At 52.5% G+C, this 26,882-nt stretch overlaps 8 protein-coding genes across 8 annotated transcripts; 4 read left to right on the top strand and 4 right to left on the bottom strand.

The window, feature by feature from the left end:
* Positions 1-1,094: 1,094 nt before the first annotated feature.
* UHO2_01611 (uncharacterized protein) lies at positions 1,095-2,021 on the bottom strand (the record flags this gene model as incomplete). The annotated part of the gene is made up of 1 exon (XM_041554078.1): positions 1,095-2,021. One exon carries the CDS (start codon positions 2,019-2,021, stop codon positions 1,095-1,097), a length of 927 nt encoding a protein of 308 aa, XP_041410012.1.
* Positions 2,022-2,480: 459 nt separating this feature from the next.
* On the top strand, positions 2,481-3,461 carry UHO2_01610 (uncharacterized protein; the record flags this gene model as incomplete). The annotated part of the gene is made up of 1 exon (XM_041554077.1): positions 2,481-3,461. The coding sequence occupies one exon, from the start codon at positions 2,481-2,483 to the stop codon at positions 3,459-3,461; it is 981 nt and encodes a 326-aa protein (XP_041410011.1).
* A 4,326-nt stretch (positions 3,462-7,787) lies between these two features.
* Positions 7,788-8,857, bottom strand: UHO2_01609 (uncharacterized protein; the record flags this gene model as incomplete). The annotated part of the gene is made up of 2 exons (XM_041554076.1): positions 7,788-8,552; positions 8,630-8,857. The coding sequence occupies 2 exons, from the start codon at positions 8,855-8,857 to the stop codon at positions 7,788-7,790; spliced, it is 993 nt and encodes a 330-aa protein (XP_041410010.1).
* Positions 8,858-11,471: 2,614 nt separating this feature from the next.
* UHO2_01608 (uncharacterized protein) lies at positions 11,472-12,893 on the top strand (the record flags this gene model as incomplete). The annotated part of the gene is made up of 1 exon (XM_041554075.1): positions 11,472-12,893. The coding sequence occupies one exon, from the start codon at positions 11,472-11,474 to the stop codon at positions 12,891-12,893; it is 1,422 nt and encodes a 473-aa protein (XP_041410009.1).
* A 263-nt stretch (positions 12,894-13,156) lies between these two features.
* Positions 13,157-15,883, bottom strand: UHO2_01607 (uncharacterized protein; the record flags this gene model as incomplete). The annotated part of the gene is made up of 1 exon (XM_041554074.1): positions 13,157-15,883. One exon carries the CDS (start codon positions 15,881-15,883, stop codon positions 13,157-13,159), a length of 2,727 nt encoding a protein of 908 aa, XP_041410008.1.
* A 1,344-nt stretch (positions 15,884-17,227) lies between these two features.
* UHO2_01606 (uncharacterized protein) lies at positions 17,228-20,185 on the top strand (the record flags this gene model as incomplete). Its single annotated transcript, XM_041554073.1, has 1 exon — positions 17,228-20,185. The coding sequence occupies one exon, from the start codon at positions 17,228-17,230 to the stop codon at positions 20,183-20,185; it is 2,958 nt and encodes a 985-aa protein (XP_041410007.1).
* Positions 20,186-20,342: 157 nt separating this feature from the next.
* UHO2_01605 (uncharacterized protein) lies at positions 20,343-21,761 on the bottom strand (the record flags this gene model as incomplete). Its single annotated transcript, XM_041554072.1, has 1 exon — positions 20,343-21,761. One exon carries the CDS (start codon positions 21,759-21,761, stop codon positions 20,343-20,345), a length of 1,419 nt encoding a protein of 472 aa, XP_041410006.1.
* Positions 21,762-22,648: 887 nt separating this feature from the next.
* On the top strand, positions 22,649-24,571 carry UHO2_01604 (uncharacterized protein; the record flags this gene model as incomplete). Its single annotated transcript, XM_041554071.1, has 1 exon — positions 22,649-24,571. One exon carries the CDS (start codon positions 22,649-22,651, stop codon positions 24,569-24,571), a length of 1,923 nt encoding a protein of 640 aa, XP_041410005.1.
* Positions 24,572-26,882: the final 2,311 nt, after the last annotated feature.

Raw genomic sequence — 26,882 nt, 5'->3', positions numbered from 1 at the left:
TGCACAGCATCGCTGTCTTACGTTCTGCAAGGTAAATCCGATAGGAGTATGCTTAGTTGTTCATAATCGTGCTTCGCTTTGGTCGTCGCATTTGGGCGGCAAGTTGCTCAATTAATGACAGCCTTGGCGCACACGACGAGGTGCGAGGCTCGTTCACGTTGTTAGTAGCTTCGTCGGGTGGGTCCATGCTCGAACACCATGATTGACACATGCTTGCTAGACACTACAAAAAAGGAAGGAGGTGTACAATCGCAGCGCGCTTTTGTCGGCGGTGGTGGCGTCAAGGGCCGTGCTTTCTGCTAGCACCATGTCATCGCCCCCCAGCGTGCATTTCGCTCGGCTCCATGAAGACGAGTGCACAGACGTCGATTGCTCTCGCCTGCGTCGGCTTATAGGCACAGACATGCGTCGCATAGATCGATTCATCAAAGCCTTGCTCCCTCTTCCGATTGAGCGTCTTTGGGACGTCGCAGGTTGCTTGAATTGCCAGCAATTCCGGACAGCCTTCATCTGTCCGTGGTAGGAGGCAAGGCGAGCCGGACTCGACAGCTTTGCGAAATAAAGTCTGTCAGAGCACGGCTTGTCTGATGTCTGGGAGAGGCTCAACTGAGGTGGAAGTCTGTTCGCAACAACCGCCTTGATCTCACCTTCGCTCGTTCCGCGTGATACATCTACGAACGCATCGAAAAAGCTTGAACAGTTCTCTGGTTTCTCGCTGCTAAGCTATGCACAGCCCTGTTCAAATTGCTATTCGCAGTGCTCACCAGGACTCGCACCGCTTGTCCCATTAAGCTCATCAAGTAGGACCGGCTCGGACATGACGCAGAGTCCTCTGACAAGCACCCGACAGGCTCTGCGAGCGACATGTACGATCTTTATGAGAGAATAGAAAGAGCCTTCTCTTCATCTCAGCGGTTTGAGCTGCTGCAGCATAATCAGTCACGTTCGAATGGCATCCTTGCGAAAGGGATGCGATGATAGAAAGCGAAGAATAGCGCACACATGCTGTGAAGCATTCGGACCATGATGGCAAAGGGTTCTGTCGTCACACAGGCAGAATTGAGAGCATCGAAAGCAACAATATAGTTATGATTTCAAATGCTCTGGATGGCGAGAGTCCTTTCAAGGGTGATGCGTTTGCCCGTCGAAGTATCTTTGCCAAACAGCTCCCATGCATGAGGAAGGCCCTTGTACAGGTTCAAGTCGACTTGGACACCAGCCTTGTGCAGTCTGTGAGCATAATTGAGATCCTCTTCCACGAAAATGTCGAGCTGACCGACGTCGATGTAGGTATCTGGGAGCCCAGAGAGATCCCGTACCCTTGCGGGAACAGCATACTTGACCAGCTCCTTGACCTTGTCAGTGCCAGCGACGCCTTTGCCCAGCAAAGCTGACCACCCAGTCACGTTGGCATCGTAGGTCCACAAGGCAGTTGGCGCCAGTCGCTCGTCGGGAACGAGGTTGCGATCGTCAAGCATCGGGTAGATGAGGATCTGCTTGCGTAGCGGAGGTGTGAGGCCAGCATCGCGGGCTTGCAGAGCCACACCGGCGGCAAGGCCACCTCCGGCCGCCTCGCCCATGACACCGATGCGTGTGTTGTCAATCCCGAGCGAGGCTGCATTGGTTGAGAGCCATTTCAGCGCATCGTAGCAGTCGTTGACGAGCCCGTCCAACTGATGCTCGGGCGCGAGTCGATATTCGACGGTGAAGAAGTCGATGCCACTCTCTTGCGCATTCATTGGAACGATGCCCGACTTGACGAACATATCAGCCGAGCTCGATACCATCCCGCCTCCATGGATGTGAAGCACTGCAGCTCCGTTCTCCTTTCTCTGCTTGGGCGATACCTGGATGACGTCAATGTTTGCACCGTCTCGCGCCTGAATTGTGTGCTTTGTGCTGGTCACCTCGAACTCAGAAGCAGAGTGAGCGATAGCGCCGAGAATGCCGTCAAAGCTGGCTCGGAGTCCTTCGACATCGTGAACAGCTGGCTTCGGTTGATGTGCTGCCGCAGCCAGCATTGGACCTGCTGCCTGCAGGAACTCGGGGTCCAAAGCGAATGAATGTGAGTTGAAGATGCACCGGCATCGCCAACGCGTGATGCATTAAATGGGAGTTCACAGGATCGGGAAATCGGGAAGGTATCAGGCGATGAAGAGGACGAGCAGAATGCGAAGCTAGTGGGAGCTAATGCAGCGTATGCACGAGGATTAACGCCATGGTATGCAGGGGATGTGTTGACATGACAACACTCATAAAAGAAGATACGTGGCACATGGGCATGACTCGACATAGAGAGCACAGTCAAGTGGTTAGAACATGTATATATGCCCTTAGCTCAGTCGTTACCTCTTTATGACAATACAAGCCTTTTTACATAGAACATCAGATAAAGGAGTGCCTGACCGTGGTCTCCTAGTGGTGTATCTAAATTCAACTGGCTCCCAACGTGGGGCTCGAACCCACGACATTCATCAGATATGGCGGGAGATAACGATCGCCAAGCCAGCACGGGTGAAGTAGCCAAGAGGACAAGAAAAGGTAAAACGCCACAACGAGTACAAATTGACGAAGAGGTCACCGACGGTAACGAAACCGAGTATTTTGACAATGAGGATGAAGGAGGATCCGAATCGGACGACGATAGCGACCGATACGATTACCGCACCCTGGCCAAAATCTTGGAGACGGTTCCAAAGCTCACGTCACGCAACTATTACAGTTGGAGCACACTCATCAAGGCCAACCTTCGAGTAGTCCCTCATGCCATACGACACTTAGAGGGCACGTACGATAGAAACCACCCGAAATGGAACAGAACTTTTGACAACGCCCTAGTGGGTGTCCTACGAAGCACCTTAGACACCGAAGGAGAGTACAACGTTCTTTACCTCCTACTCGACATCAGCAAGAACCACCTGACCTGCCATCAAGCCTGGAAGAAGATCGAAAGGAGCCTCACCAGTGAAGTAGCTAGAACCTCGCGACGGATAGCATTACTTGCCGAGCTCAATGAGACAAAAATGTTTCATGCTGACGCCCGTAAGCTAATCCAAGAGATCAGGGTCCTACAGACGGAAACTAGCCTTCTAGGTGCTCCATTTAGTAACGATGCACTATACTCCGCGCTCCAGAGATGCACGATTCGACACCCAGTCTACAAGGAAACAGTCGCCACGGTTCACCAGGTCAGCTTCGATGCCCTAGCAACGGCGTTGACTACACGCCAGTCTGCAATGGAGAGTGTACCCGGCCAGAAAGTGGACCCACGTCAAGCAAGTGCTAGAACGGCTGTGGGAAGCGAAGAACAGGCCGAGGACACTGAGTCGGACACGGGCAGCACAAAAACCAAGTCAAAGAGAATTCGTTGCTGGGTATGCAAGCGCTACGGACACGGCGCCAGCAAATGCGATGCTTCTGTCGCCATCCCCGAAAATTCCCCCCTCACCAAGACCAACTAGGAGGTCTGGTGCTCTTTCACCCCGAGTTGGTGGCAGCTCCCAAAACCAGAAGGAACCACACGTTGGATCTTGGATTCGGGAGCGAGCTACCACATGGTTAATGACCACAGCATGCTCATCCACCCAAGAAATTGCAGAAAGCGCGTGTATACCGCTGGAAGCGAAGTACTGGAAGCAACTGCTGTGGGAGATACCAACATAGCGACAGAACATGGAGACGTTTATCTCCAAAATGTGTTGTATGTTAGAAAACTCAATATTAACCTGTTGTCAACCAACTCACTCACAGATGAAGGAGCACGTGTGACTTTAGACCCCACAGGCGGGCAAATACACCTAGCAAATGGCATGCTATTGAAAATAGCGAAAGATCGTGAGCGTGGACTATTAGAGTTCCGAGGCGACACATGGCGACAAAGCGCGATGACTACATCAACACCGCTGTTTGAAGGGGTTGATGAAGAGTTCGAGCTGGCCGATCGGAGACCAAAGATCTCCACAAGACAGCTCTGGCATGAACGTCTAGGACATCCAGGTCGAGACAAGTCCAGAGCAATTGTAGATAAATTGAAAGGCGAACCTGTAGCAGCATTGGACCCAGATACAGCTCTGATATGTGAGCAGTGTATACGGTCCAAAAGTACGGCCGCCCGGATGGGGCGAGGCAGCGGCGAAACAGCCGCGGGGCCCCTAGATCTCATCCACATCGATCTGATCATAGACTCATCCCGCGTGACAGAATACACGTGCACATTGGTGCTTGTCGACGACCATAGCAAGTATGTGCACGCACAGCCACTCTTACGAAAGAGTCACGCATTCACGCAACTCAAAAGAATAGTTTCGTTCCTAGAGACACAGACGGGCAGAAAGCTGAAAGCAATCCGATCTGATCAAGGAACTGAGTGGAAGAGCAACGAAGCATTGGAATGGTCATTAGAAAAGGGCATAGAGTGGCAAACCACTGTCGGTTACAACAGCAGACAAAACGGACGAGTAGAACGGATGAATAGGAGCCTGGGTGAGAAAATGCGAACGCTGTTGATGCAAAGGAGTTTACCAAAGAGATTTTGGCCGCACGCCATACGAGCGGCGGCATTCAAAATCAATCTTACTCCCAACGTTGACGGAGAGTTTCCATATCAGCTCATGTTCAAGAGATCACCAAAACGATTCGTCAGTCTCATGCGTGTATTTGGATGCTTAGCTTGGGTAAATATTCCAAAAGCTAAGCGAAACAACAAGAAGCTGGACCAACGAGCGGTTGCAGCCGTATTCATAGGGTACAGCTTAGAAAGAAAGGGATGGCTATTCTATAGCCCTGATTACTCTCCGAACGTTTTCTGGAGCAACTCGGCAAGGTTCATGGAGACACAGTGCTGGTCAGACCGATCAGAATGGCGGCCAATAAGTATCCGACCTCCACCAGTCCCAACTATTGAAGAGGACATCAATGATCTGGGATACACAGAGGAGAACCTATTTGATGAGAGGGAGCAAGAGCCTTTGGAAGAGCACGTGGACATGGAACTAACTCTCGAAGAGGAAGGACTCGGAGGACCACATTGTGACGATGAGAACTCTAACGGGATACCAGAGGAAAGGAGAACGACGAATGAGAGGGAAGAGTATGCACCGGTGCCACCCGAGGAGAGAGGCCCATGGCCGAACTGGAGGCCAGCTAGAGACATGCGCAACCCGGAGACCTGGGTAAAGAAGAGTTACTTCGGGTTGACGGCGGCTAAGGTCAAGGAAGGAAAGGACAGCCTGAACCCAACTGTCCACGAAGCGCTGGCCGGAAAGGATAGGAGGTTCTGGGAAGAGGCAATGCGCAAGGAACTGGATGGGCTTGAAGCGATGGGAACGTGGGAAACGACTGACCTACCGCGGGGTGTGAACACAGTCGACACACGATGGGTACTCAAAATCAAGACTGATGCAAACCTCATCCCCACAAAGTACAAAGCAAGATTGGTAGCGCGAGGGTTTACACAAAGAGAGGGCTTAGACTACACAGAGATATTTGCGCCAGTGGCACCCATCCAGGCAATAAGGGGAGTGCTGGCCATCGCAGCCGTACGGGACTGGGAGGTTGATTCCATCGATGTCAAACAGGCTTACCTCAATTCGAGCCTACGTCATGATGTTTACCTAAAGCCACCGGTAGGAACTAAGGTACCTCCAGGAAAGGTATTGAAACTCATAAAAGGGCTCTATGGTCTAAAACAATCAGGTCGGGAATGGAATATCGAGCTAGATACCCACCTCCGAAGTATCGGCTTCCACTGCATGCCGAGCGCCCCATGCCTTTACTCAAGAGGAGCGGGCGACCAACTCACAGTCATTACGGCATATGTGGATGACATGCTGATAGCATCGCCGTGCAGGAAAGAAGTCGACCGTACCAAAGCCGAGATAATGGACAAGTGGGGAACAGAGGACAACGGACCTGTAGGAGAATTCCTAGGAATCAAAATCACTCGAGAGAGGAGACAAGGCAGGATCACACTCGACTTAAGCGCATACATTAAAGGCATGGTAAGTAAGTGGCTAGAGAGAACAAGTGAACGAACTTGGATACCGATGCAGAGTGTAGCAGGAGTCGCTGGAGGAAACAAGTGCAACCCAGATCAGGCCAAACGATACCAAGAGTTAGTGGGGCAACTTTTGTGGGTATCCAACACAGTGAGGCCAGACATTTCGTTCGCAGTAGGCGCTTTGGCACGATACATGTCAGAACCGATCGACAGTGCTTGGAGTGCTGCGATACACTTGTTAAAGTATCTGAATCAGACCAGCGAATACCGCTTAAGTTTAGGGGGAGCACACAGGAGTCACGCGGACCAACCGGTGGTTACGTATACCGACGCAAATTGGGCTTCTGACCCTACAAATGGGCGTAGGAGTACGTCCGGAGCGATCACATATGTGTATGGATGTCCGGTTAGTTGGAAATCACATGTGCAGAAGTGCGTGGCATTATTGGCAGTGGAAGCAGAACTGGTCGCAGCCTCCGAAGCAGCAAGAGAAGCACTCTTCTTCTCACATTTGCTCAGGGATCTAGGAGTATCCGGAGTTAAGCCAATACTGCGCACCGATAGCCAAGGGTGCATACAGGTCAGTAAAGATCCGGCCAAACACTGGAAGCTCAAACACATCGATACCAGATATTACTTTGTTAGGGATCATGTGCAAGATGGTGACATATCAATCGAGTTCGTCGGAACGGCCAACAATGTCGCTGACATACTCACGAAACCTCTCAAGGGACTCCACACGACAAGGATATCAAGAATGATAGGATTGGACATGCCGTTGAGGGGGGGAGTTGAAGATGCACCGGCATCGCCAACGCGTGATGCATTAAATGGGAGTTCACAGGATCGGGAAATCGGGAAGGTATCAGGCGATGAAGAGGACGAGCAGAATGCGAAGCTAGTGGGAGCTAATGCAGCGTATGCACGAGGATTAACGCCATGGTATGCAGGGGATGTGTTGACATGACAACACTCATAAAAGAAGATACGTGGCACATGGGCATGACTCGACATAGAGAGCACAGTCAAGTGGTTAGAACATGTATATATGCCCTTAGCTCAGTCGTTACCTCTTTATGACAATACAAGCCTTTTTACATAGAACATCAGATAAAGGAGTGCCTGACCGTGGTCTCCTAGTGGTGTATCTAAATTCAACTATGTGACTGCGACATCTTGAGCTGTTGTGCTGGTCGTCTACTTTGTCGGTGTTGCTTCAATGTTGATCGGCTCTGCTTACAATTGCGGATTCGTCTAAGAGGTAGGAGGAGTGAGCGGCAAAAGCGAAGGGCCAATCTCGTTAAGTGAACATGGGTCCTTGGACCCTGCCACACGTACTTACGGTCAAGCTTTGCGGAGACGGAAGACTGGTCTGTGCTCCACGCTGTAGTATGGAAAGCCGAACGACCTTATTGAAAGCAGACGCTCGGCAGCAGGATGTCGTACCACTCTTGTTTGCTGTGCACTTGGCACCTTACGGAAGTCTTGTTCCGACCTTCCTTTTCCCCGCAAAAGCTCGCACTAGCGTACATCATGCACGTCCTTCTCGAAGCTGCAGCCTTTCAGACTCCGTCACTGCAAGCGCTTCGAAACTCTCCAAGGAGACCGGCTTTTGCACACGGGACTTCCAGCGAAGCTGTCACACAACACAAGCTTGAAGATCTAGGCGTGGTAATCACGTGACTTCTGTCGAGCCTGCGAGCACACTCACGCTCATCCCGCAATCTTAACCTGCGCCTTTTATGCTCTCCTATTGTCTTCGCTATGGTATGAATTGATGGTTCGGACATCAAAACTTGCGCTGGCCCTGTGCCGGATTAAAAACCATGTTTGTCGCTTTATCCTTCCGCTCTTTATCTACAGCCTGATTTGCTGGCGTCGACTCTAACTTCAACGCCTGCACAGTCTCTTCCATTTCGAATCTGCTCCATCCAAAACCATCAACCATTGAACTCAGCATCCATACCAACTCCAACTTCGTCAGTGAACCCACTGCCTCTTGAGAGCGGGTGTCTTGTTGCAGCTCAGCATAGAGATTTTGTAGTTCGTTGGCATCGAAAGCCGACTTTGAGTCCTTGATCTTGTCCTCAGAGATCGTAGTGGAGCTGTGGTGCTTTTCATTCTCTCGTGCGATGCTGTCACTGCTTTTCAGTGCAGAAGACGACGCAGCTTTCGACGCTAGAGAAGCAAGGAAGACAAGGTCTGTGTGTTGATGTGCTGTCAATCTCAAGGCATGTGAAAGGCTCTGAGATCGTTGCAGGTCAAGTTCCTTTGCAGCGGTCCTCTCCCCAGCGCCGCCATTGGTAGCAGGAACAAACCAAAACTCGTGGAACCTGACAAACTTCCTCGCTCTTTCTCTTCCGCCTTCCGAAGGAGTTTGATGCTCAACCATGCCGTCTTGTGCGCCGACGTTGTTGTTCCCCAGGTCAGTGTACCACATCTTGGCGTTTCGAAAGTCACCTTCGAGTTTGTGCAGGATCGCGTGCAGCCAGTCCAAGTATCGACTTCCCCCTTGTGCTTTTCTCACCAGAAAGTGAGCCGAGTATAGATCGCCCTTGTTTTTCGGTGAAAAGAACCATCATTTCATCAGCCTTCCGTGATCGCTCGTCGCTGGCTATCCACACAACTTACATTGATCAAGTGCAGACATGCTTCCATTGCCGGATGGAGCGATGCATCCGCAATGACTCCTTGAAGGTCAGCATGGTTTGGTCGCTTGTGTGGCACAGCTTCCAGAGAAAGCGCTGGAACGCTGTTCAAAAGTCTTCCCAGCCATTGCGGCGGACAGACATTGTTCGTTTGACCGGCATGAGAAGCCAGCAGAAGAGTCTCCTTGATCTCTTCCAGCCTTTGTGCCATGCTGGGTAGCACCATTCGACGTTTGAGGCGGGGATGGTTCAGTAAAGTGCTGGTCTGCGGCGAAGATGCAATCTAAGTCCCGGTTCGATGGCCGTGCCCGTCCTAGCTAATCATGTCTGAATATCCATTGTGGAGGGGCGCTGCGAAATCCAGCTACACTCTTTGGCGAGATGGTTTGTCATGACGGAGTTTCGGCATTCTAGGTCCGAAACATATTGTCAACGATTGGCAGCCTTGGCTACATATATCTCTGGGAAACTCGTGCGTTGACGAGATTGTCTGTCACACCCAGCGCTTCTCTTTGATCTTGGCTGAGCACGATGTCGCATCTCAATTACACCACGTATGCCGGCCACGGCGAATACGCACAGAAGGGGTACAGCTATTCTCAAGGCGTTAAGATCTCTCAATGCTGGTGACCAGGGGCCCGTCAGGTCCATCGGCGTGCAGAGCGTGACAATTGATCAGAAGGACGACATACACCACGGTTGGCTCCAACAGAATGTTGGTCGGTTGCCTGAGTGCTCGCATACTCACCGAGACTGGATCGCAACTTTTGTCGAAAGATGGGGGCTTCGTAGCCGACCGTGTTCGGAAGCGGTACCTCAAGTTCGCAATGAAGCGCATCCACAGTCTCACTCCCAAACGCTCTTTCGCACACTCTCAGGGACACACATCTGATGACGACACCTCCGCATAGACAAAGGAACATCCATTTCTCGAAACAACGTGACAGATATAAGGCTACAAGTTACAAGGGAAGGGGTATTCAGGGTTGGACGCCTGTGTTCGTCGTACAGATAAGGGTTCTGTAGAGAAGAGAGGTAACATGATACGAGCAGGTAAAGCGATAGAAAAGGCAAGGATCGAATTGCTTGAGACAGGCTTTGCATCTCCTTCTCGCTGCTACCGGAAGACTGGCGATCGAGACGGCGTCCTGGCATCAAGTGACAGGAAAGATGATAGCCATTCAAGCGTAAAAGCTTCATTGCTTCATGCGACAGCGAGATAGGCAGCAACGCCGACTTGCCGAGACGAAAGACAGCCATAGGCAAGGCGGTCCGGTACCATTTGAGCTGAGACCGCAGTACGTATCTGGAAATCGATTCTAGTTGCATGAATGTTGATGGTGTACAAGGAGAATGACGAGATGATCGATCTTCACCACTTACATCCGAGCTGTACGACAATAAGTCGCATCAAGAGCGATAAGAAGCACCGGGAGAGATAAAGACAGATAGATTGGGAGATAAGCATCGCGAGTCAGTACCAGTTGGGTCTAGGGCGAAAGAGACACTTACCTTTTGCTGGACGCAGGCTTTGAAAGCGAGAAACTCCTTCTGGCACATGTTGCGTTCGATGTTCTCGTAGTTGGTCGCGACGCATGCACCGTATACGCGAGCCTATAATGGTCGAAGACGATGAAAGATAGCATGTCTCAGCATCGAACAAAAGCCAAGTCACTGCAAGGAAGATGTCGTTGATCTTGGTCACCCTTTCGCAAAAGTTGACTTACCTCTGCCGAACACTTTGCAGCCGCCTTAGCAAAGGTCTGTACGGGTGCTACATCCCTCGGCTTGATCATGCTGGGCCTCATGACCGCTGTCGGTGTGAACTTCCAGGATAGGGTGGTAATGGTTGGACGATCCGATGGCAATCCTCTGATGAACAAACAAAAAAGAGGGTGGAGGTCTTGCCTGCTGCAGCCATAAGCAAGGTGAATCGGGCTTTTCGATTCGTGGAAATCGCCGATCTCAGAGAAGGGCGTCACGGCCGGGACACGAGACGAGTGTTGCGGGTCAACCTTGAGCTGCAGCTTTCGGAAAAACAAGAAAGAATTGCGAACAGCCGCGAAGGATGGGTCAAGGGTCCCAACCTCGCGTGGCTGTCGAAACACACAGTCGGGACCTTGGTTTGTTTGCCTTTTCTTCCGTCTTGGAACGGAGAGCCATGTATGCTACGAACAACACGTTGTTGAGCCAGGTAGCAGCTAACAATGAGCTTGATTTGCGGCATCTTTCGTTCGCTAAAAGCGCCATAGAACGACGACGAGCGCTATTCCACGGACTCCGACATTGAAAGATGGATGGGGAGGATGCATCAGCGGACGGCTTGGTAAATGGTTTATGATTCGAGTGGTCCTTGAAAGGGCTAGACTTGATGTAATCGTGTCTGTGGCCCTCGCTCGCTCTTTGCGTTCGATGGAAAGGGAAAGACGCAATGCACACAGTAGGGAATTTAACTATGGACTGACAGAAGAGGCCGTGGCAGGCACAGCTTAGCGAAGCAACCTCCCGGAAAAAGTAAGATTCGATATGTATGGCGAGCCCGACACGAACACACGAACACGAGGAAGAGTGTAGAGTATCCTTGTGACAAGTGACTGCTGCTCCAGAGGAGGACAAGCGGTGCGGTTGAGAGAGCTGCTTCCCCGCCCTCCTCTTTGTGCTCCTCAACGTGGCGCCGGACAAGCCAGCATCTTTCTTTGTTACCTTCTCATCTTCCACCTTCTCGTTATCATCTTACTTTCTAACATCGCACCTGCTCGCGTTTGTTTCTCAAGCATCGGACACGACCCAGCGGTACCAAGCCTCGAGCAAGACGACTTGTCATCATGAAGACAGCAGAACTGTTTGCAGAGGTCGCTGACCCTTATCTGCGTCATTGTCTCAAGATCGTCCAGACAACGCTCACCAACTTTATCTACATCGGATCAGGCGCAAAGATCGCCTATCGCTGGCTCAATGTCCAACCCGACGCTTTCCATCAGATTGCTTGCGAAGCAGGATCGTCGCCCTCGTCAGCATCATCCTCGGCCCACTTTGCTCCACCAACCAAACGCTCCGAGGTTCCTTTGCTGCTTCACTGTGACTTCCGTGCGGGCATGGACATGTGGGATCCACTCTTCCTCGCTCATCTCCTCAAATCTCGGCCAGTTGTCATCTTTGATCCGTGTCACTGCGGACGCTCCGTCTCCAACCGCGACACTCGGCCCTACATGGGCTCTTTCTACAAATGGGCAAAACATGCTGTCGCTGTCGCTAACTCGCTCGGCATGTCTGAATACGACATCCTTGGATTTGCCATGGGTGGTGCTGCTGCTCTTCTTGCGGCGCTTTATCCTACTCCTTCCACCACACGTGTCCGCAAGATCGTCGCAGCAGCGACCACAGGCCCTGCCATCTCTGCACGTCTCTACGAAGAATGCTCTCGAAGCTCCATGTCCATTGCATGGCCTCGCGACGATTGGAACCTCATGAATGCCTCACGGCTCTCCCTAAACGATGGAACCAAGCCCGAGGAAGTCAAGCAAGCACTCAAACACACCTTCTTCACTGAGTCCGCCTCCGGTCAGCAAGCCCTGGAAGAGCATTGGGACCGCGTCAACAGATTCGCCGAGTATCGCTCCAAATTGCCTTCAGAAGCTCCTTTCATCGGTCTGTTGGAAGATCGTCGAGAGCTTGGCCCACTCCGATGCCAACGACTCGCCTGGAGAAGCTGGGAGACGCTCCCGCAGCAGCGTGGCGGTACCTACATTGACCCGATGGCCAAGATCAACGTGCCTGTCCTCGTCATGAACGGCATCAACAACTCGCTCATCCCCGCCAGCAGAAGTTGGGAGCTCATGTGCAGGCTACCCAAACCTTCTCTGAACCTCTACGAGGACTCAGGAGCAGGCTTCATCTCGCAATATCCCGAACGTGTGGCCAAAGATATCAACTACTTCCTCGACTATGACCACTCCAACTTGCAGCCACAGATCTTGCCCTCTGCTTCCCTTCCTCAGGCTACACCCCCGGTTCCCTCTGCGACGTCGCACCCACCCTTTGCGTTCGGACAGGTACCGCCTCCTGCCCTGGCACAACATGCCCAACCGCCACCACAGAGTCGCTTTCCCGGCGTGCCTAATATCTCGCACTCTTACTTTGCAAGCAACCCCACGGGGCATCAGCAGATACATCAGTCTTACTTGCACCTCCCTCCCAACTTTCACTCACAAGAGAAGGAGCGCGTGCAGAGGCTGTCCAAGCTCTGATCATGTTCACACGCTCATTCGTACCTACACCTACGAACAAGTGCCTCTCGTTTTTGTGCGTTTTTCTTTTCATCACTTCAGGATTTTCATTGTCATGCAATGTTTCAACATCGCCGAGCGTGAACAAGGTGCAAATTTTGAGTCTTGATTGCCGTGCAGATACCGTTATACAAGGGTGGCAGACTGAATGAAGTGATTGAATGCATCAGGTCCTCCTTTCTCTAAAGAGAGGCCAAAGCGGAAAGACCCATTCTACGGTGAATTTACCTTGTTCGGGACAAGTCTTGGAAAGCGCTCTCGATGCAATTCTTGATCTCTCGGTAGCTGACCACCAGACAACTGTGTTCGTCCCTTGATGTCAGCATTATCTTCTCATCCGTTCCCGCATCTAGCTTGTTCAAGTTGGTGAGAATATGGCTGAGGTCCACGACGGGTCGTCCTGCTTCGTCGACCGAGTGGAAGACATGATCGCGGAAAAGCTTGATCACGTATCGATCGCCTGTCTCGGCCCATCGAGGATCGTGGTCGAACTCGGGTCGTTCGTTGATAAATCCAAATTTGCAAAGCAACCGCACGAGCCTTGCATTCTCCAGTTCCTTCATCAACGAGTTTTCCATCAAGTCAGTGTAGTTGAGTGCAGAATCCATCTCGTCGGAACAGTGAATACCGAGCGTCTTGACTAGCTCATTGACTGTTCGAGGTACTTGGCTCGTTTCCTCGTTTGCGTCGCGAGGAGCAGGAGATTGACCGACCAACCAAGCCACGACGTTCTTGAGCTCAGCCGAATAGCGGCCGGCAAACATGGCAAGGCTGGCTGCAATGTCGTTGGTGGCAGAGATGCTATTGAGGCCAATCCCGACGATGAGCGCACCGAGGTTGACCAGATCTTCGAGCTGCTGTGCCTTCAACGCCTCGGAGCCAGACTCATCCGGGTTGTAGGCGATGACGTCGAAGACGGAACAGCAATTGATGCGAACGCGATTCTTGCCTGTGCGTAGCACTTTGCTTGCTTCGATACATCGAGCTGCCAGGTTGCTCGAGTGGATCGATCGCAAAGCCGACGTCAGCTGGCAGAGATAGCTCCACAATGTACGTTCTGGCACCTGCATAGAGACGGGCTGCAGTCGTCCAGTCCGACGGTCGGGTTGGGCTGCCTTGATCGTCATGTGCTCCGCATAAAGTGTCGTCGACAATGGATGGTAATCATAGACAAAGACGATCGACTGGTCGCCGAAGGCGCGCGTTGTGAAAGCTTCACGTACGCTGACAATGCTGGGATGGCGGATGCGACGCCATCGCTCTACCAATCCAATGGCGGCCTCGTGCTGAAGACGGAAACCTTCGAGCCTGCGGAGTACGTATCGCTTTCCATCGAGTGTGCAAGTGGCTTTGTACGAGTGACTCCGGTATCCGAACACCTTGCTGTGATCACCTGATGCACCTGTCGCTCCGTTGGCACCCGGCGCACCCATCCGAGGATCGATGAGACCAGGAGGCATACCCATGGTAGAGGGTGCACCTGGACCTGGATGCTCGAGAGGTACGAGGGAGTGGTAGACATGCAGCTCCTCAGGAAGATTGGGGCCTCCGAGTTCGGGAGGAGGGACACTGGCCAACATTGCCTCTTGCTTGCGCTGAAGCTCTTCACGCTGGTTTGGGTTGAGGAAGAAGGCGTTGGCAGTGAGGTGATGAGGGTGCAAGTTGGAGACGTGAGGGAGAGGTGGTGCATAGAGGTGGTAGTGAAGCGGTTGACGGATCTTGGCGGCGCCATTAGCTGCCGCGGAGTAGTAGTCCATACCTCCACCAAGCCCGAGTCCGGGCGGACCCGGAGGTGGGTTGGGATCACCAAACTCGTTCATGTGCTCGTAAGGATTGTACGGACGAGCTGCCTGTGCCAGAAGCGAAGGAGGAGCACTACCGGACGGAGTCGACGAGCCCATGTGAGTGTCATGCGACAAGCCTGCTCCGGATCCAGATTGATGTGGGTCGAAAGAGCTGTGGATAGGATCGACGTCATAGTTGGCGGTGTACATGTTGGGCGTGGCTGGACCGTTCTGTGTGAAGCCGGCTGGTGTAAACTCTTTGCTGGTGCTACTGTTAGATGAGTGGACCCTGATCTCGTTGACGTCGTTTGTGAGGTTGTCGAGACCTGATCTTGGAGTTGGAGCTATGGATGCAGCGGAGAGGGATGGAGATGAGCTACCGTTTGTCTTTGGCACAAAGACGGCAGCTGCAACGTTGCGAGCACTAAGTGCGCCTTTGAAGGGACTGGAGGGGGCATTGACGCCGCCTCGAGACTTTGCCGGCGAGTTGAGAGGAGAAGCTGAAGTAGCCGAGAGACCGGAAGAGAACTGAGCTACGGGTGACTTTGGTGTCTGTGCGGACGAGTGGGCATCGGTGGCGGAGCTTTCAGAGGCTTCCGAGTGGTCGAAAGAGCAGCCGTCGTTTTGGTACTTGCAGTGACCGTAGATAGCTACATTGCGACATGGTTTTCGCGACTTTGCACCGGCATTGGCGAATACAGGAGACTTGGATGCGTCTGGTTGCTGCTGCGATTGTGTGCCGGCTGCAGTTGCCGCTCCGTAGGTAATGCCAGGCTTAGGGCTAGCGCCAGGAGGTGGAGTAGAGGCAGGTGCTATGATGGGAATCGCAGAGCTGCGCGTTGACGGTCTAGGTGGCAGTGCACCGTTGAATGACGGCTGCTGCTGTTGCGCGTGATGATGATTCTGCATATCGGATCGGTTGGAAGGAGGGAGTGGTTGTTGAGCGTAGGGCGGATGTTGTTGCGGTTGTGGGTGAGCGTGATGCGGGGGTGGATGCTGAGGATGGCGGGCGTGATTGAGATGGTGACGTTGAGGCCCAGGAGCAGGGGGCTGTTGGTGATGATGTTGGTGCTGGTGCTGGTGCAGATGTTGTTGCTGCTGTGGTTGTTGCGGGTGCTTATGTTGCTGATGGTAGGGCTGCTGCTGGGAGTGAGAGTAGTGATACATTGCTAACGATCGACATTTATCCAGCTGCTGTACGTCAAAAAGCGTAGGAAGAGAGGATGATTGAGAAAGAAGGGATGGTAAGACAGACTGCGGTCAAGATGGACTGTGACTAGGAAGAGTCGAGACGGTGGATATGTTAGACTCACTTGCACGACTCCACATCACACTGCAAAAGCAAGAGGAAGTCAAGCTTTTGCAGATGTCGTGTTCGAGGGTGTCAGATCCGAGACGAGCTAGGGCGTCGAGCCCGAAGCAAAAGGAGCGTGCTGGTAGGGAATGAGTTGCAAGAAAGTTGCGATGGCGGTGAAGGTGGTAGCGTCAAACTGAATGCACACTCCAGTGTCGATGCTAGTGCTGTAGCAAGAAAGAAAGAAAAAAAGCCTCGACTCGAATATCACGGGAGACCACTTCTTTGACTACTGTCACTCTCGGCCTTAGCTCGATAACCGCCACGGAGCCAGCACTGAAACTCTTGTTCAACTGCAAGAGCGCGTTGTGGTGTGCATTTCATTCATCCGTCGTGAATCCATGCAGAAAAGGGAGAGAGGAAAGACCGACTGAATCGCTCGTTCGCTCGCTCAACTGCCGACAAAAGTTGAATTTCTCCTTTTTTCATGATTTTCGGCACTCGGCCAGCCTAAGCTCTTCTCCTCACTTGGGTAAAAGTGGCGCGAGCTGCTCAGCAGCCACTGTGGCTACACTTTAAAGCTTGAGTTTGCTTGATGCTTTTGATGCCACTTCACTTGGCAGAGATGCTGTTCAAAGGGCAAGCGCGGATCACAAGCTCTTGGGTGTGACTGTCGAACACGAACAAGTGTTGAACCCTTTCAAGACAGCTTGAGCGTCTGCAAAAAATAAAGGTGGCGCGCGCTGTTGCAAGACTCTTCAAGATCTCTTTCGGCCTGAACATCATCTCGCCTCGCAACACCAACCATTCCTCGTCGTCGTCATAGCCTCAAAGGCCCCGTGATCGTGATATTCAAGACTCTCATCACTCGTTCGGTATCTCCGCTTCCGCGTCCTGCCATCGAAGATTGCAATCACGCAAGAGCTCTTTCATGCTCCCGTGCCAATTCGGCTCTTCCGCTTCATCGCAGTCAGGATCGAACTCTCGTCGGCACTTCCGTCCCTAGACTATGACTCGGTTGCTCGGCATTTCATGATTGCTTTCAGCATCCGTGAGCAGTGAAACCCTGCGATCCTACTGTACTCTACTGTACCACACCAACAGGTCGAACTCGGCAGTTGTTGCAGATTGACTGCCGTCAACCTTGGTCAAAGGCTTCAATAACAGGGCACAGCAACACTTCATAGGCACAGCAACCGCTGTTTACCGCCTCAGCTATGGATTCACCAGCAGATTCAGTCGACACTGCAGCCAATCGGCCCAGCACTTCTACCCTCAAGGAAGACGCATCTCCACATTCTTCAGCATCCCTGTCACCGCCATCAACGCATCCGCCGCCGCCGCCTGCTTTCACCCCGTCTCCATCTCCGCCACATCGGCCCACTTCATCCAGCTACAATGCCTTCGACAAGGTTGCAAGTCCGTCCCCCTCGCCGCGTTCTCCAGCCTCGCCCTCAGAACTAGACCCGACACGTTCCTCGTCGTCCCGCACATCTTCAGCTTTGGATGATGAGGGCGCAGCAGATCACGACGATGCCGGCTCATCTCTGTACACATCTGCTTCCTTCTCCCGCAAACCCAATCTCAAAACGCCGCCTCAGCTTGTCGACCATCTCCCTCTTGCCCAAGACGCCGCCATGTCAACTTTCCAGGAGATCACATTCAACGACTACCACGACAAGAAGCTTGGACGTCCTCCTGGCAAGTTTGACGACTACATGCTCTGCGATTGCAACCCTCACTCCGAGAGCGAAGATCTCGCCTGCACGGACGAATCTGGCTGTATCAACCGCATGACCCAGATCGAATGCTCTTCCTCCAAGTGTCGATGGGGAAAGCTTTGTCGCAATCAGCGTTTCCACCGCAGGCAGTACGTCAACGTCGACATCGTTCAAACCGAGAAGAAGGGCTTTGGTTTGCGAGCCGCACAGGACATCCCCAAAGAGACGTTTGTGTACGAGTATGTAGGCGAGGTTATGAATCAGCCTACCTTCCTCGAGCGCATGCAGCAGTATCGACAAGAAGGTATTCGCCACTTTTACTTTATGATGCTACAACCCAACGAGTATCTCGATGCCACCAAGAAAGGCGGCAAGGGTCGTTTCATCAACCACAGTTGTAATCCCAACTGCTCTGTATCCAAATGGCAGGTCGGAAAGCATCTTCGCATGGGAATCTTTGCAAAACGCAACATCCAGAAGGGCGAAGAGCTCACCTTCAACTACAATGTCGACAGGTACGGCAACGACGCTCAAGAGTGTTTCTGTGGTGAACCCAACTGTGTAGGCACGCTCGGAGGTAAGACTCAGACTGATCTCAGCGGCATTGACGATCTCTTCCTTGATGCCCTCGGAATCGCAGACGAAGTCGAAGAGACAGGCGCCAAAGGCTCAAGACGAAAGCGCGGCAAGCGACTCGATCTCGACTTTATCCCTCAGATGCGTCCCATCAAGGAGCATGAGGCTACTCGTGTCATGACCGCTGCTCGACAAGCCGGTCCCAAACGCGAGATCCTCGAAAAGTTGCTACGCAGGATGGAGATGACCACCGACGTCAATGTGCAAAAGTCACTTGTCAAACTACATGGCTTCATTCTGATGCAATTCTTGTTAGAGCAGTGGTGGAACGATCGCGACATTGTTTTGCTGATCATCAATGTCCTTGCTCGGTGGCCGCTCATTGCACGTAACAAGGTCATCGACTGCGGAGTCGAGGATCAGGTACGCATCGTCGCCGAAACGTATCGAACCAAAGTCAGAAAGAAATCTGAGGATCAACAAGACTCAGTGGATTCAAAGACCGATCAGAAAGCCGAATTCAATTCACAAGGAGAGGTCAAGGTGGAAGATCCTTCCGTTGAGTCAAAAGCGGACATCAACTCGGACACCGACATCAAGGGCGAAGCCGCAACAGAGCACAACAGTCCAGTGCCACAGCACGCCGCCACACCAATTGGTGCACCGCCTTCACCTGACGCAGAAGTTTCCTCTCGTGCTGAGCACCTGCTCGAAGCATGGAAGAAGCTCGATATGACCTATCGAATCGCACGCAAGGATGCTCTCAAGCAAGGATCGGAAGATCTCAAGGAGGCCGCAGCAGTGACAACATGGGTTGATCGTCGACGATTACAGGACCTTGATGATCCTCTGGAGCTTGACCAGGCTCAGGCTCCCAACACGGTCTCTTCCGAGCTGGGTTCTGCCCTCTCGAACGACCAAGACATGCGCGAAAGTCGACCAACATGGCAGCCACCACCGGCACCTCGGTCGATTGCCTCCAATTCGTTGCATGCAAAGCGATCCTTGAAGCCAATGAACGGTTCTGGCCACCACCTTAGGCTGTCGCCTGGCAACTTCACCCCCACTGGCCTGAACTCATTGGGTCAGAGCCCAATCACACCTGACCAGCTCACTTCAGCTTTGTCGTCCTCCCTGGCAAAATCACTGCCCGGTCTGGTTTCATCGCTCAAGCAACAGCAACTTCAGATACAGCAGCAGCAACAACAGCAGCCACGCCAGCCGGCACCAGCACCAGCCCCTACTCCGCCCGCCAAGTCGATTGAGGACATCATTCGGGAGGCAAACGAGCAGGAGGAGCGCGCACGCAAAGATGCCGAAGCAGCAGCAAAGGCAGCCCGTGAACTCGAGCTCAACGGAGGTCTCAGCAGCAGCTCTTCCCGCAAACGACCGTCATCTTCGTCACGACACGCAGACAAGCGACACAAGGTCTCTTCTTCCTCCAATGCTCACGCCTCTTCTCGCCACGGTGCAGCGAACGGTGCAGACTCGAGTCGGGCCACTGTCGACCCTTCCACCCACGCTGACCCAGCCGATCTTGCAGCCAGCAACGAGCGAAGGCTGCGTAAGCTGGTTGGCGAGATCGTCGTGCGTCAGATGTCGAAGCACAAAGACCAACTGGAACGCGACAGCTTCAAGCGTCACGCAAAAGAGTTGACCAACGTCATCGTGGACAAAGAGATGCGCAATCCCAAGTCGTGGCCTCCTCCTCGTGGCTCCGCGTTGACAGAGCTTTCGAACGAGAAAAAGATCAAGATGAAGAGCTTTGCCAAGGAGTACATTGACAAACTCATGGCGAGGAAGGGCAAGGGTAAAGGGTCATCGACGCCAAATGATGGGCCTTCGACGAGTTCGGCAGCAGGCACTAGCAGCACGTAACATCATTGCAACCAAGCATCACTTTATTCCGCGCAAGCCTCTTGTTTGTAACTTTCTGTCAGTCACAGTGTATTCTTACAATCATCTCAACAGCCGTTAGCAGCATCGCATTTTCCCAAAGCTATGGCAATGACGTTCGTGAATTTCACCTAAGCGCCTACTTGATGAGATAGTTCCTCTGAATCCAAAGCGCCAATGCAGCGATGAGTAGCGAGAAAATGATGGTGGTATAGAAGCCCATCCTTGTCTCCGAGATGAACGCCAGCGCACCTCCACCGCTCGAGGCTGACTCTAACAACGCCTTTGCCGGGATGGGGATGACGCGAAGGGTATTATCTGCACTCGCAGATACGAGCAGGTTCGAAGCCGGGTTGAACTTGAGGCATGTGGGTGGGAAGTCGTGGGCATGAAGAATCTTGAGCACGGGACGCAGGGTCTTTGCATCCAAGACACCGATGGAGAGATCGGACGAGCCGTAGGCGAGGAACTTGCCATCAGGAGAGACGTCAAAGACGGTGACGGGTCGATCCGAGACGTGGCGAGTTTCGATGAGATCCCACGTGTCGGCGTCCCAAGCGGTCACAAAGCTCTTGCGAATCTTGGCTTTTGGGCCCTTGCCACCTACGGGAGCAGCGTTGACGACGGTGAAGAGCTTCTCTTTGCTTGCCTCGCCACGACCGAATCGAGCAGCACGGAAAGAGCAAGGACCTTTACCGCCAAGCGCGGGGTTCTTAATGGTCTGGATGGTCTGTGCGAAACCCTCGGCTGATGCGTTGGCGGCGTCTCCGTCGGCTATCACCTGATCGGAGCTGGACTCTGAGAAAGGATCTGTCGAGTATACGACGAGTTTGGAGGAAGACGTGAAAACGAGGTGGGTATTGGAGTGAGAAAAGTCGGCATCGTAGATCTCGCTCTTGTCAAAGTCATGGGAAGGGATGGAGACGGAGGTGTCTTTAGCTTCAGCAGCAGTGATAGCAGAGGATGAAGGTTCGCCTACGTCATTCCAGACGGGGGTAAGAGAAGGGTATCGGTGAAGTGCAACCTGACCGTCAGTGCTGGCGATGGCAAGCATGTGGCCATTGGGACTGAAGGTGACAACTTTGAGATATTGCTCCGGGTCTTGGATGTTGAGAGAAGAGAGGGCTCTGACAAAGTGCAACTTGACCTGTGGGCCTTGCTCGGTCGTCTCTTCCTTGGCCTTGCCCTTTTCCGAAGAAGTGGTGCGTATCTCTCCATTGGCCTCGACAGCTTGCAAAGAGTAGTCGAAGATGCGGACAGGCTGGTTGTTGCCGTTCCTGATGTTATCCGCTGTATCATTGATGCCGCAGACGAGTTGTGACTTGGAAAGGTTGACTGACATGGCCATTGGAGCATCCTCGTCTCTAGACAATCCGAGCTCGTCGAGTTTGTGGATGGTTTGTGCGGAAAGGTCTATGCGGGCAGCCACGACGGCGTTGGTGACTCCAGACCGACCAGCACCACCACCACCCGAGTACACAATCACATCATCCTGTAGAAAGCCGACCGAGTAGATTGGGATTTTTGCTTGCACTGGAAAATGCTGAGTTCTTGCCATCGTCGTCGTTGCGGGATGAGGTGTAAGGAGGATCTGCTAGCAGGAGGTGCGGAAATGCCGATGGAATTGCTGGATAACACGGTATGCCAAGAAAGTGCTGAGCCGATACAGCGTCGGTAATGGGTCCGATGAAGCACAGTAGACAGGAGTTGGCGGATTGATCGAGATGGAACGACGGTGGGCTTCGTGGAAGAAAGGAAAAGTGACAAGACAAAGCAAAAGTGTGATTGGCGTCTATCATGGCTTGTGCGTGCGTGAGAGTAGTGGCTGCGATTTTGCTTGGGGAAGGCGCGTCTGGCAAGCAAGAGTCTTTCTCGGAGGAGGAGGGAGGAGGAGCGTGCCGTCTGCAGGTTTAGAAAACAAAGCTCGCTTTCTTCGCTGGCTAAAGTCACGAGGAGGATCTGGATGTGCATGCTGAAGATAACGATCCAGCAGAGCACGATCTGATGACGAATCGGGGAAAGTCGATCTGATCGGAGATCGGGCGGGCCGATATGATGGAGATCCAGGACGGTTTGGGTCCCGTCCGTTGTCATACTTGCTCATTAGGTGGGATGCTCCCCACAGTCAGCCACAAACCACAAATGTATATAGACAATGAGCGGAGAGCTCGAGGCTACCGCTACCTTCTTCCCTCACGTCAATATAGTATAGTGTTTTAGCTCAAAAGCTTGAACACTGTACTTAGACTGATATCTCCCGATAAGTGTCGATCAGAGTTAAATCTTTCTAACAGTGCAATCTTTGATTCACCGAGAGCTTTGAAGCATCAACCTTGGTGGCGGACCTTGCTTGACCTTTCAGACTGAACCCAACTCCTTCCATCATTCTGTCGCATCATCTCAAAAGTAAAAAGCTTTAGCAAAGTATCGCTCGCTGTCGATACAATGCTGTGCAACAGCGGCTCAAGCAATGCTTCTCCGGCCACACCCGCCTCCGATGTCAAGCGGGAGGCTCGACAGCTCAAGACCTTGACGCGTTCACAGTTAGCAGATCGCATCGCTCAAGGCGAAACACTCGTTTTGCATCGACGAAAGATCTACAAACTGGATCGATGGCTCGCAAGGCATCCAGGCGGTGAGCTCGCCATTCTTCACTTTGTTGGTCGCGATGCCACCGACGAGATCGAAGCATACCATTCCGACGAAACCATCTCACGCCTCATGTCTCGTTTCGTCATTGGCTATCTTGACCAAGCAGATTGGGATAACTACAGGCCGCTTGTGCCACCCGTTCAACTCGGTTACCGCAAGGGAAAGCTCGACCATCCTCATGCTCAAGTAGCAATGTGGCGACACAGAAACACGCCTTCGACCAGTGCCGGCAGTTCCGATCGCGAGAGCCAAGGTTCAGATGCCTCGTCATCAAGTTCGGAGGAAGCGCATGTCGAAGACCTCCTTGTCGGCACCCCACCTTTGTCGGATCACATCCGAAAGATACGAGCAGAGAAGGCTTCGACAACACACAATCGAAAGCAAGTCGCTCGTTCCACTCTTCTTGTTGAAAGACCCGATGGCTTCCCACTACCCGTCGACCTCCTTGAGCCTCCACCCGATCCCGATACCATCGATCCGGCACGAGAGAAGGTCATTTCGGAAGCGTATCGGCAGTTGCATCAGCGCGTCAAACATGCTGGTCTCTACACGCTTCGTCCCATCGGCTATGCTCGTGAGATGGCTCGATACATCCTCTTGGGCTCCGTCGCCTACGCTTTCTGGTTCCGCGGACAAGCACAATTGCAACTAGAACGATCGACACCAGCATCGCTTTCAAACGGGTCATCGACATTCAACACTTCGACTGTCTCTTTTTGGCTCTCCAGTCTCTTCCTCGGTCTCTTCTGGCATCAGCTCACCTTCTCGGCGCATGACTCGGGTCACAGTGGCATCACACATTCTTGGCAGTGGGACCGCATCATCGGTACCACCATTGCTGACTTCATTGGAGGTCTCAGCATCGGCTGGTGGTGTGATAATCACGACGTTCACCACCTTGTCACCAACCACCCCGAGCACGATCCAGACATTCAGCACATGCCATTCTTTGCCATTTCGCCCCAATTCGTCTTGGCCGGTCAGACCACCGTGATCAACGGCGCCGATAGCATCGATGCCTCGCCCTCGCCTGCTTCCTCCAGGCCTTCAGGTCTGTGGTCATCTTATTACCGCCGCATACTCGAGTTCGATGCACCCAGCCGCTTCCTTCTTCAGCATCAGCACAAACTCTACTACATCGTCATGGCATTTGGCCGCTTCAACCTCTATGCAAATTCGTACGGCTTTCTTGCGCTCAAGGCACGTCGCGATCGCTGGCTGGCCCTTGAGGTGGTCGGCCTTGTCACCTTCTGGACCTGGTACGGATACGGACTTCTCGGCTCTCTACCTTCTTGGCCCATCCGCCTTGCCTATCTCATGATCTCGCACGTCGTCACTTCGCCCTTGCACATCCAGATTGTGCTCTCTCACTTTGCTCAGTCGAGCGAGGATATGGGGCTTAGCGAAAGTTTTGCCTCTCGTCAGATCCGTACAACTATGGATGTCGACTGCCCGCCTTGGCTCGACTTCCTTCATGGTGGGCTTCACATGCAGGTCTCGCACCATCTCTTCCCGCGTGTACCTCGTCACAACCTCAGGGAACTTCGCGACCGCTTCGTCGTACCTTTTGCCAAGCAATGCGGGCTTGAGTACCACGAGTACGGCTTCACAAAGGGCAATGGTCGGGTACTGGCTACCCTTAAGAAGGTCGCAGATCAGGTCCACATTCTTGCAAAGGTCGCGGAGGCTTCAGCCAAGGGGGAGCTTCAGCATTGATCGCAGTTGGATCCTGCAACGCGTTTGCATGGGCCGTTCCCTTTTCACTGTTAAATACATACCTAGAGCTGCTACTTCTTTCAGATCACTGTGAAGATCGGCTTTTCTGACTGACAGAGGGCTATGACTATGAGCTGAAATACCCTTTTGGAAGACCTGAAACGGTATGTTTCAGTTGAAGTTATGCGATACACCTCTTCGTCCGGGCTACGTTCTAGCTCCTTTCGCACTAGTGTATAGTAAATGCAATGCTTAGATTCAGATAGACTAGGACTACAGTAATGTGAAGATATATATACCTTTTGCTTCGTTCATGAGAATTGCCATCCACACCCTGTGAACTAGGTGTGTCATGAGGAGCCTCAGCATTTTCCTCCATACTCTTGGTGTTCCTTTCTCTAAATGTGTCCTGATTGGTTGCCACCAAATTTACTTATGCATGCACAATCCTTGGCCTGTCAGTGGCTCAGCTCTCTTGCATGTTTGTCATTCTGGTGCAACTTCAACTCCCCCCCTTGCCAGTATGACCAAATCCATTGCTTAAGCTAATTGAGTTGTTTCTCCTCCTTTCAATGGCTTCATGAGGATGTCTGCCACATGTCATGGGCCTGAATGCTCAAGAAGCAGGAGGGTCACTGGTTCATATGGAAGGAGCACAGGTATCGAAGATCTAGTCGATACCATTAGAGAGCATGGTCATAGTGCAGTCTCCATGGAGACCATGGACTCCTACAGACTCACATGCAAAGGAGGACTAAGCCCATATGCAAGGAGGGCCAGGCACAGCCACAAAGAGGACCAAGCTCAAGGAGCATGCAGATGGTTACCACTCAGGGGCTCGAGAGAGCAGTGTCGAAGGAGTCGACACAGCTCAAGAGGCACAGGGGTGCCAAGCAAGCAGGAGAGGCCCCCTGAACAGTACTTGATGAAGAAGGTACTCTCTGGAGAGAGAGCAGGAGCAGTGTCACTGGTGATGCTGTGAAGAGGTATATAACCATGCTTTCTCATCATCAAAGGTCAAGTGGATCCTCATCCACTCTACACCCATCATAACTAGTTATCACTTCAGCATAAGTATATATTAGTTTCAGTCAGCATAGCAGCAATCTATCAAGGTTGCTCCTCATCATAGTGTGTGTGTTGTATCACCACTACCTGATGTCTGAAGGTGACCCATAGCAGGTCAGTGGTCTGGATATAGATAGAACTGAAGGCAGTAGTCCACTGTGGTCCAGGGATCACCTCAAGCATCAGTCAACACACTGGACACTCGTGTTGACACCACCAACCTTATCACCAATGCCACCAACCTTATCACCAACACCATCAACCTCATCATCATCAACACTCACACCAGACCTTGGTGTCATCATAACCTATGTATTGTTATTGATCGTGCCAAGCTACCCCTGAATGGAGTGTCCTCAGAGGTCAGCTGAAACCTACAATAGTATATACAATGAACACCACCCACTGTCATTGCGCAACTTGATAGTCGCCAAAGCAACTAACTCATTGAGACTGATACTGAGACAATAGCTGTCACACAGTTTGATAGTCACTGAGTATCTCAACAGACCGACCTGGGTTTCAGGTGCGAGACCCCTGACAGGAGGGAGGCATCGGACTCTGCTGTCACGATGTGCCGAAAGGCATCCTCGAGGTCACCTTTCCAGAGGAGGCAGTTGGGATTGGACTGCACAAAGTCAACAAGCTGGTGGATGGACTTGTACTGGATGTGGACAAAGGAAGGGTGGATGCCGGCATTGACAGAAGGGAGGGTCGAAGAGGCCGGATGTCGAGGGTGAGACAGGTGGTGAATTGTGCAGAGCTTGGTGGAGCGAGGCTTGGGAATGACTCCAATAGGAGACTTGATGAGGGCAGAGGTGGGTGGCACCATGGTGAGGTGACCCTTGCCAAGGCAAGCGAAAATCTTGCGGTGAAGGTGAGCATGGCTGTCAGTGTCGATGGGCAGGTTGGCAATGTGGCAGTTGGCTTGGCAAAGGGGGCTGTCGTAGCCTAAGAGGCAGCCATGACAGATCATGCCAGCAACCTGTGTGCTGTAACACTTGTCAGGGTAGTCCTGGAGGAGGTGCTCCCACGTCTGCTGCTGGAGTTGCATGGAGCCAATGCAAGCTGGCGATGTGGTGGGATCAAAGGCATTGAGTTCGAGGGTGGTGTTGGGTTGAGGTGGAGGAAGATGCTGCTGCAGATTGAGAAGAAGTGAGAGACACTGGTCAGCTGAAGGAATGTTCAGAGCTGCTGGGACCGAAGTGAGATGCCAGACCTGAGTCTGTTGCGGAGACCTGGA

This window comes from Ustilago hordei (assembly GCF_900519145.1).
Source record: "Ustilago hordei strain Uho2 genome assembly, contig: UHO2_contig_02, whole genome shotgun sequence".
NCBI lineage: Eukaryota > Fungi > Basidiomycota > Ustilaginomycetes > Ustilaginales > Ustilaginaceae > Ustilago > Ustilago hordei.
Note: the sequence above shows the minus strand (reverse complement) of the source record. Positions and strands in the feature narration are given on the sequence as shown.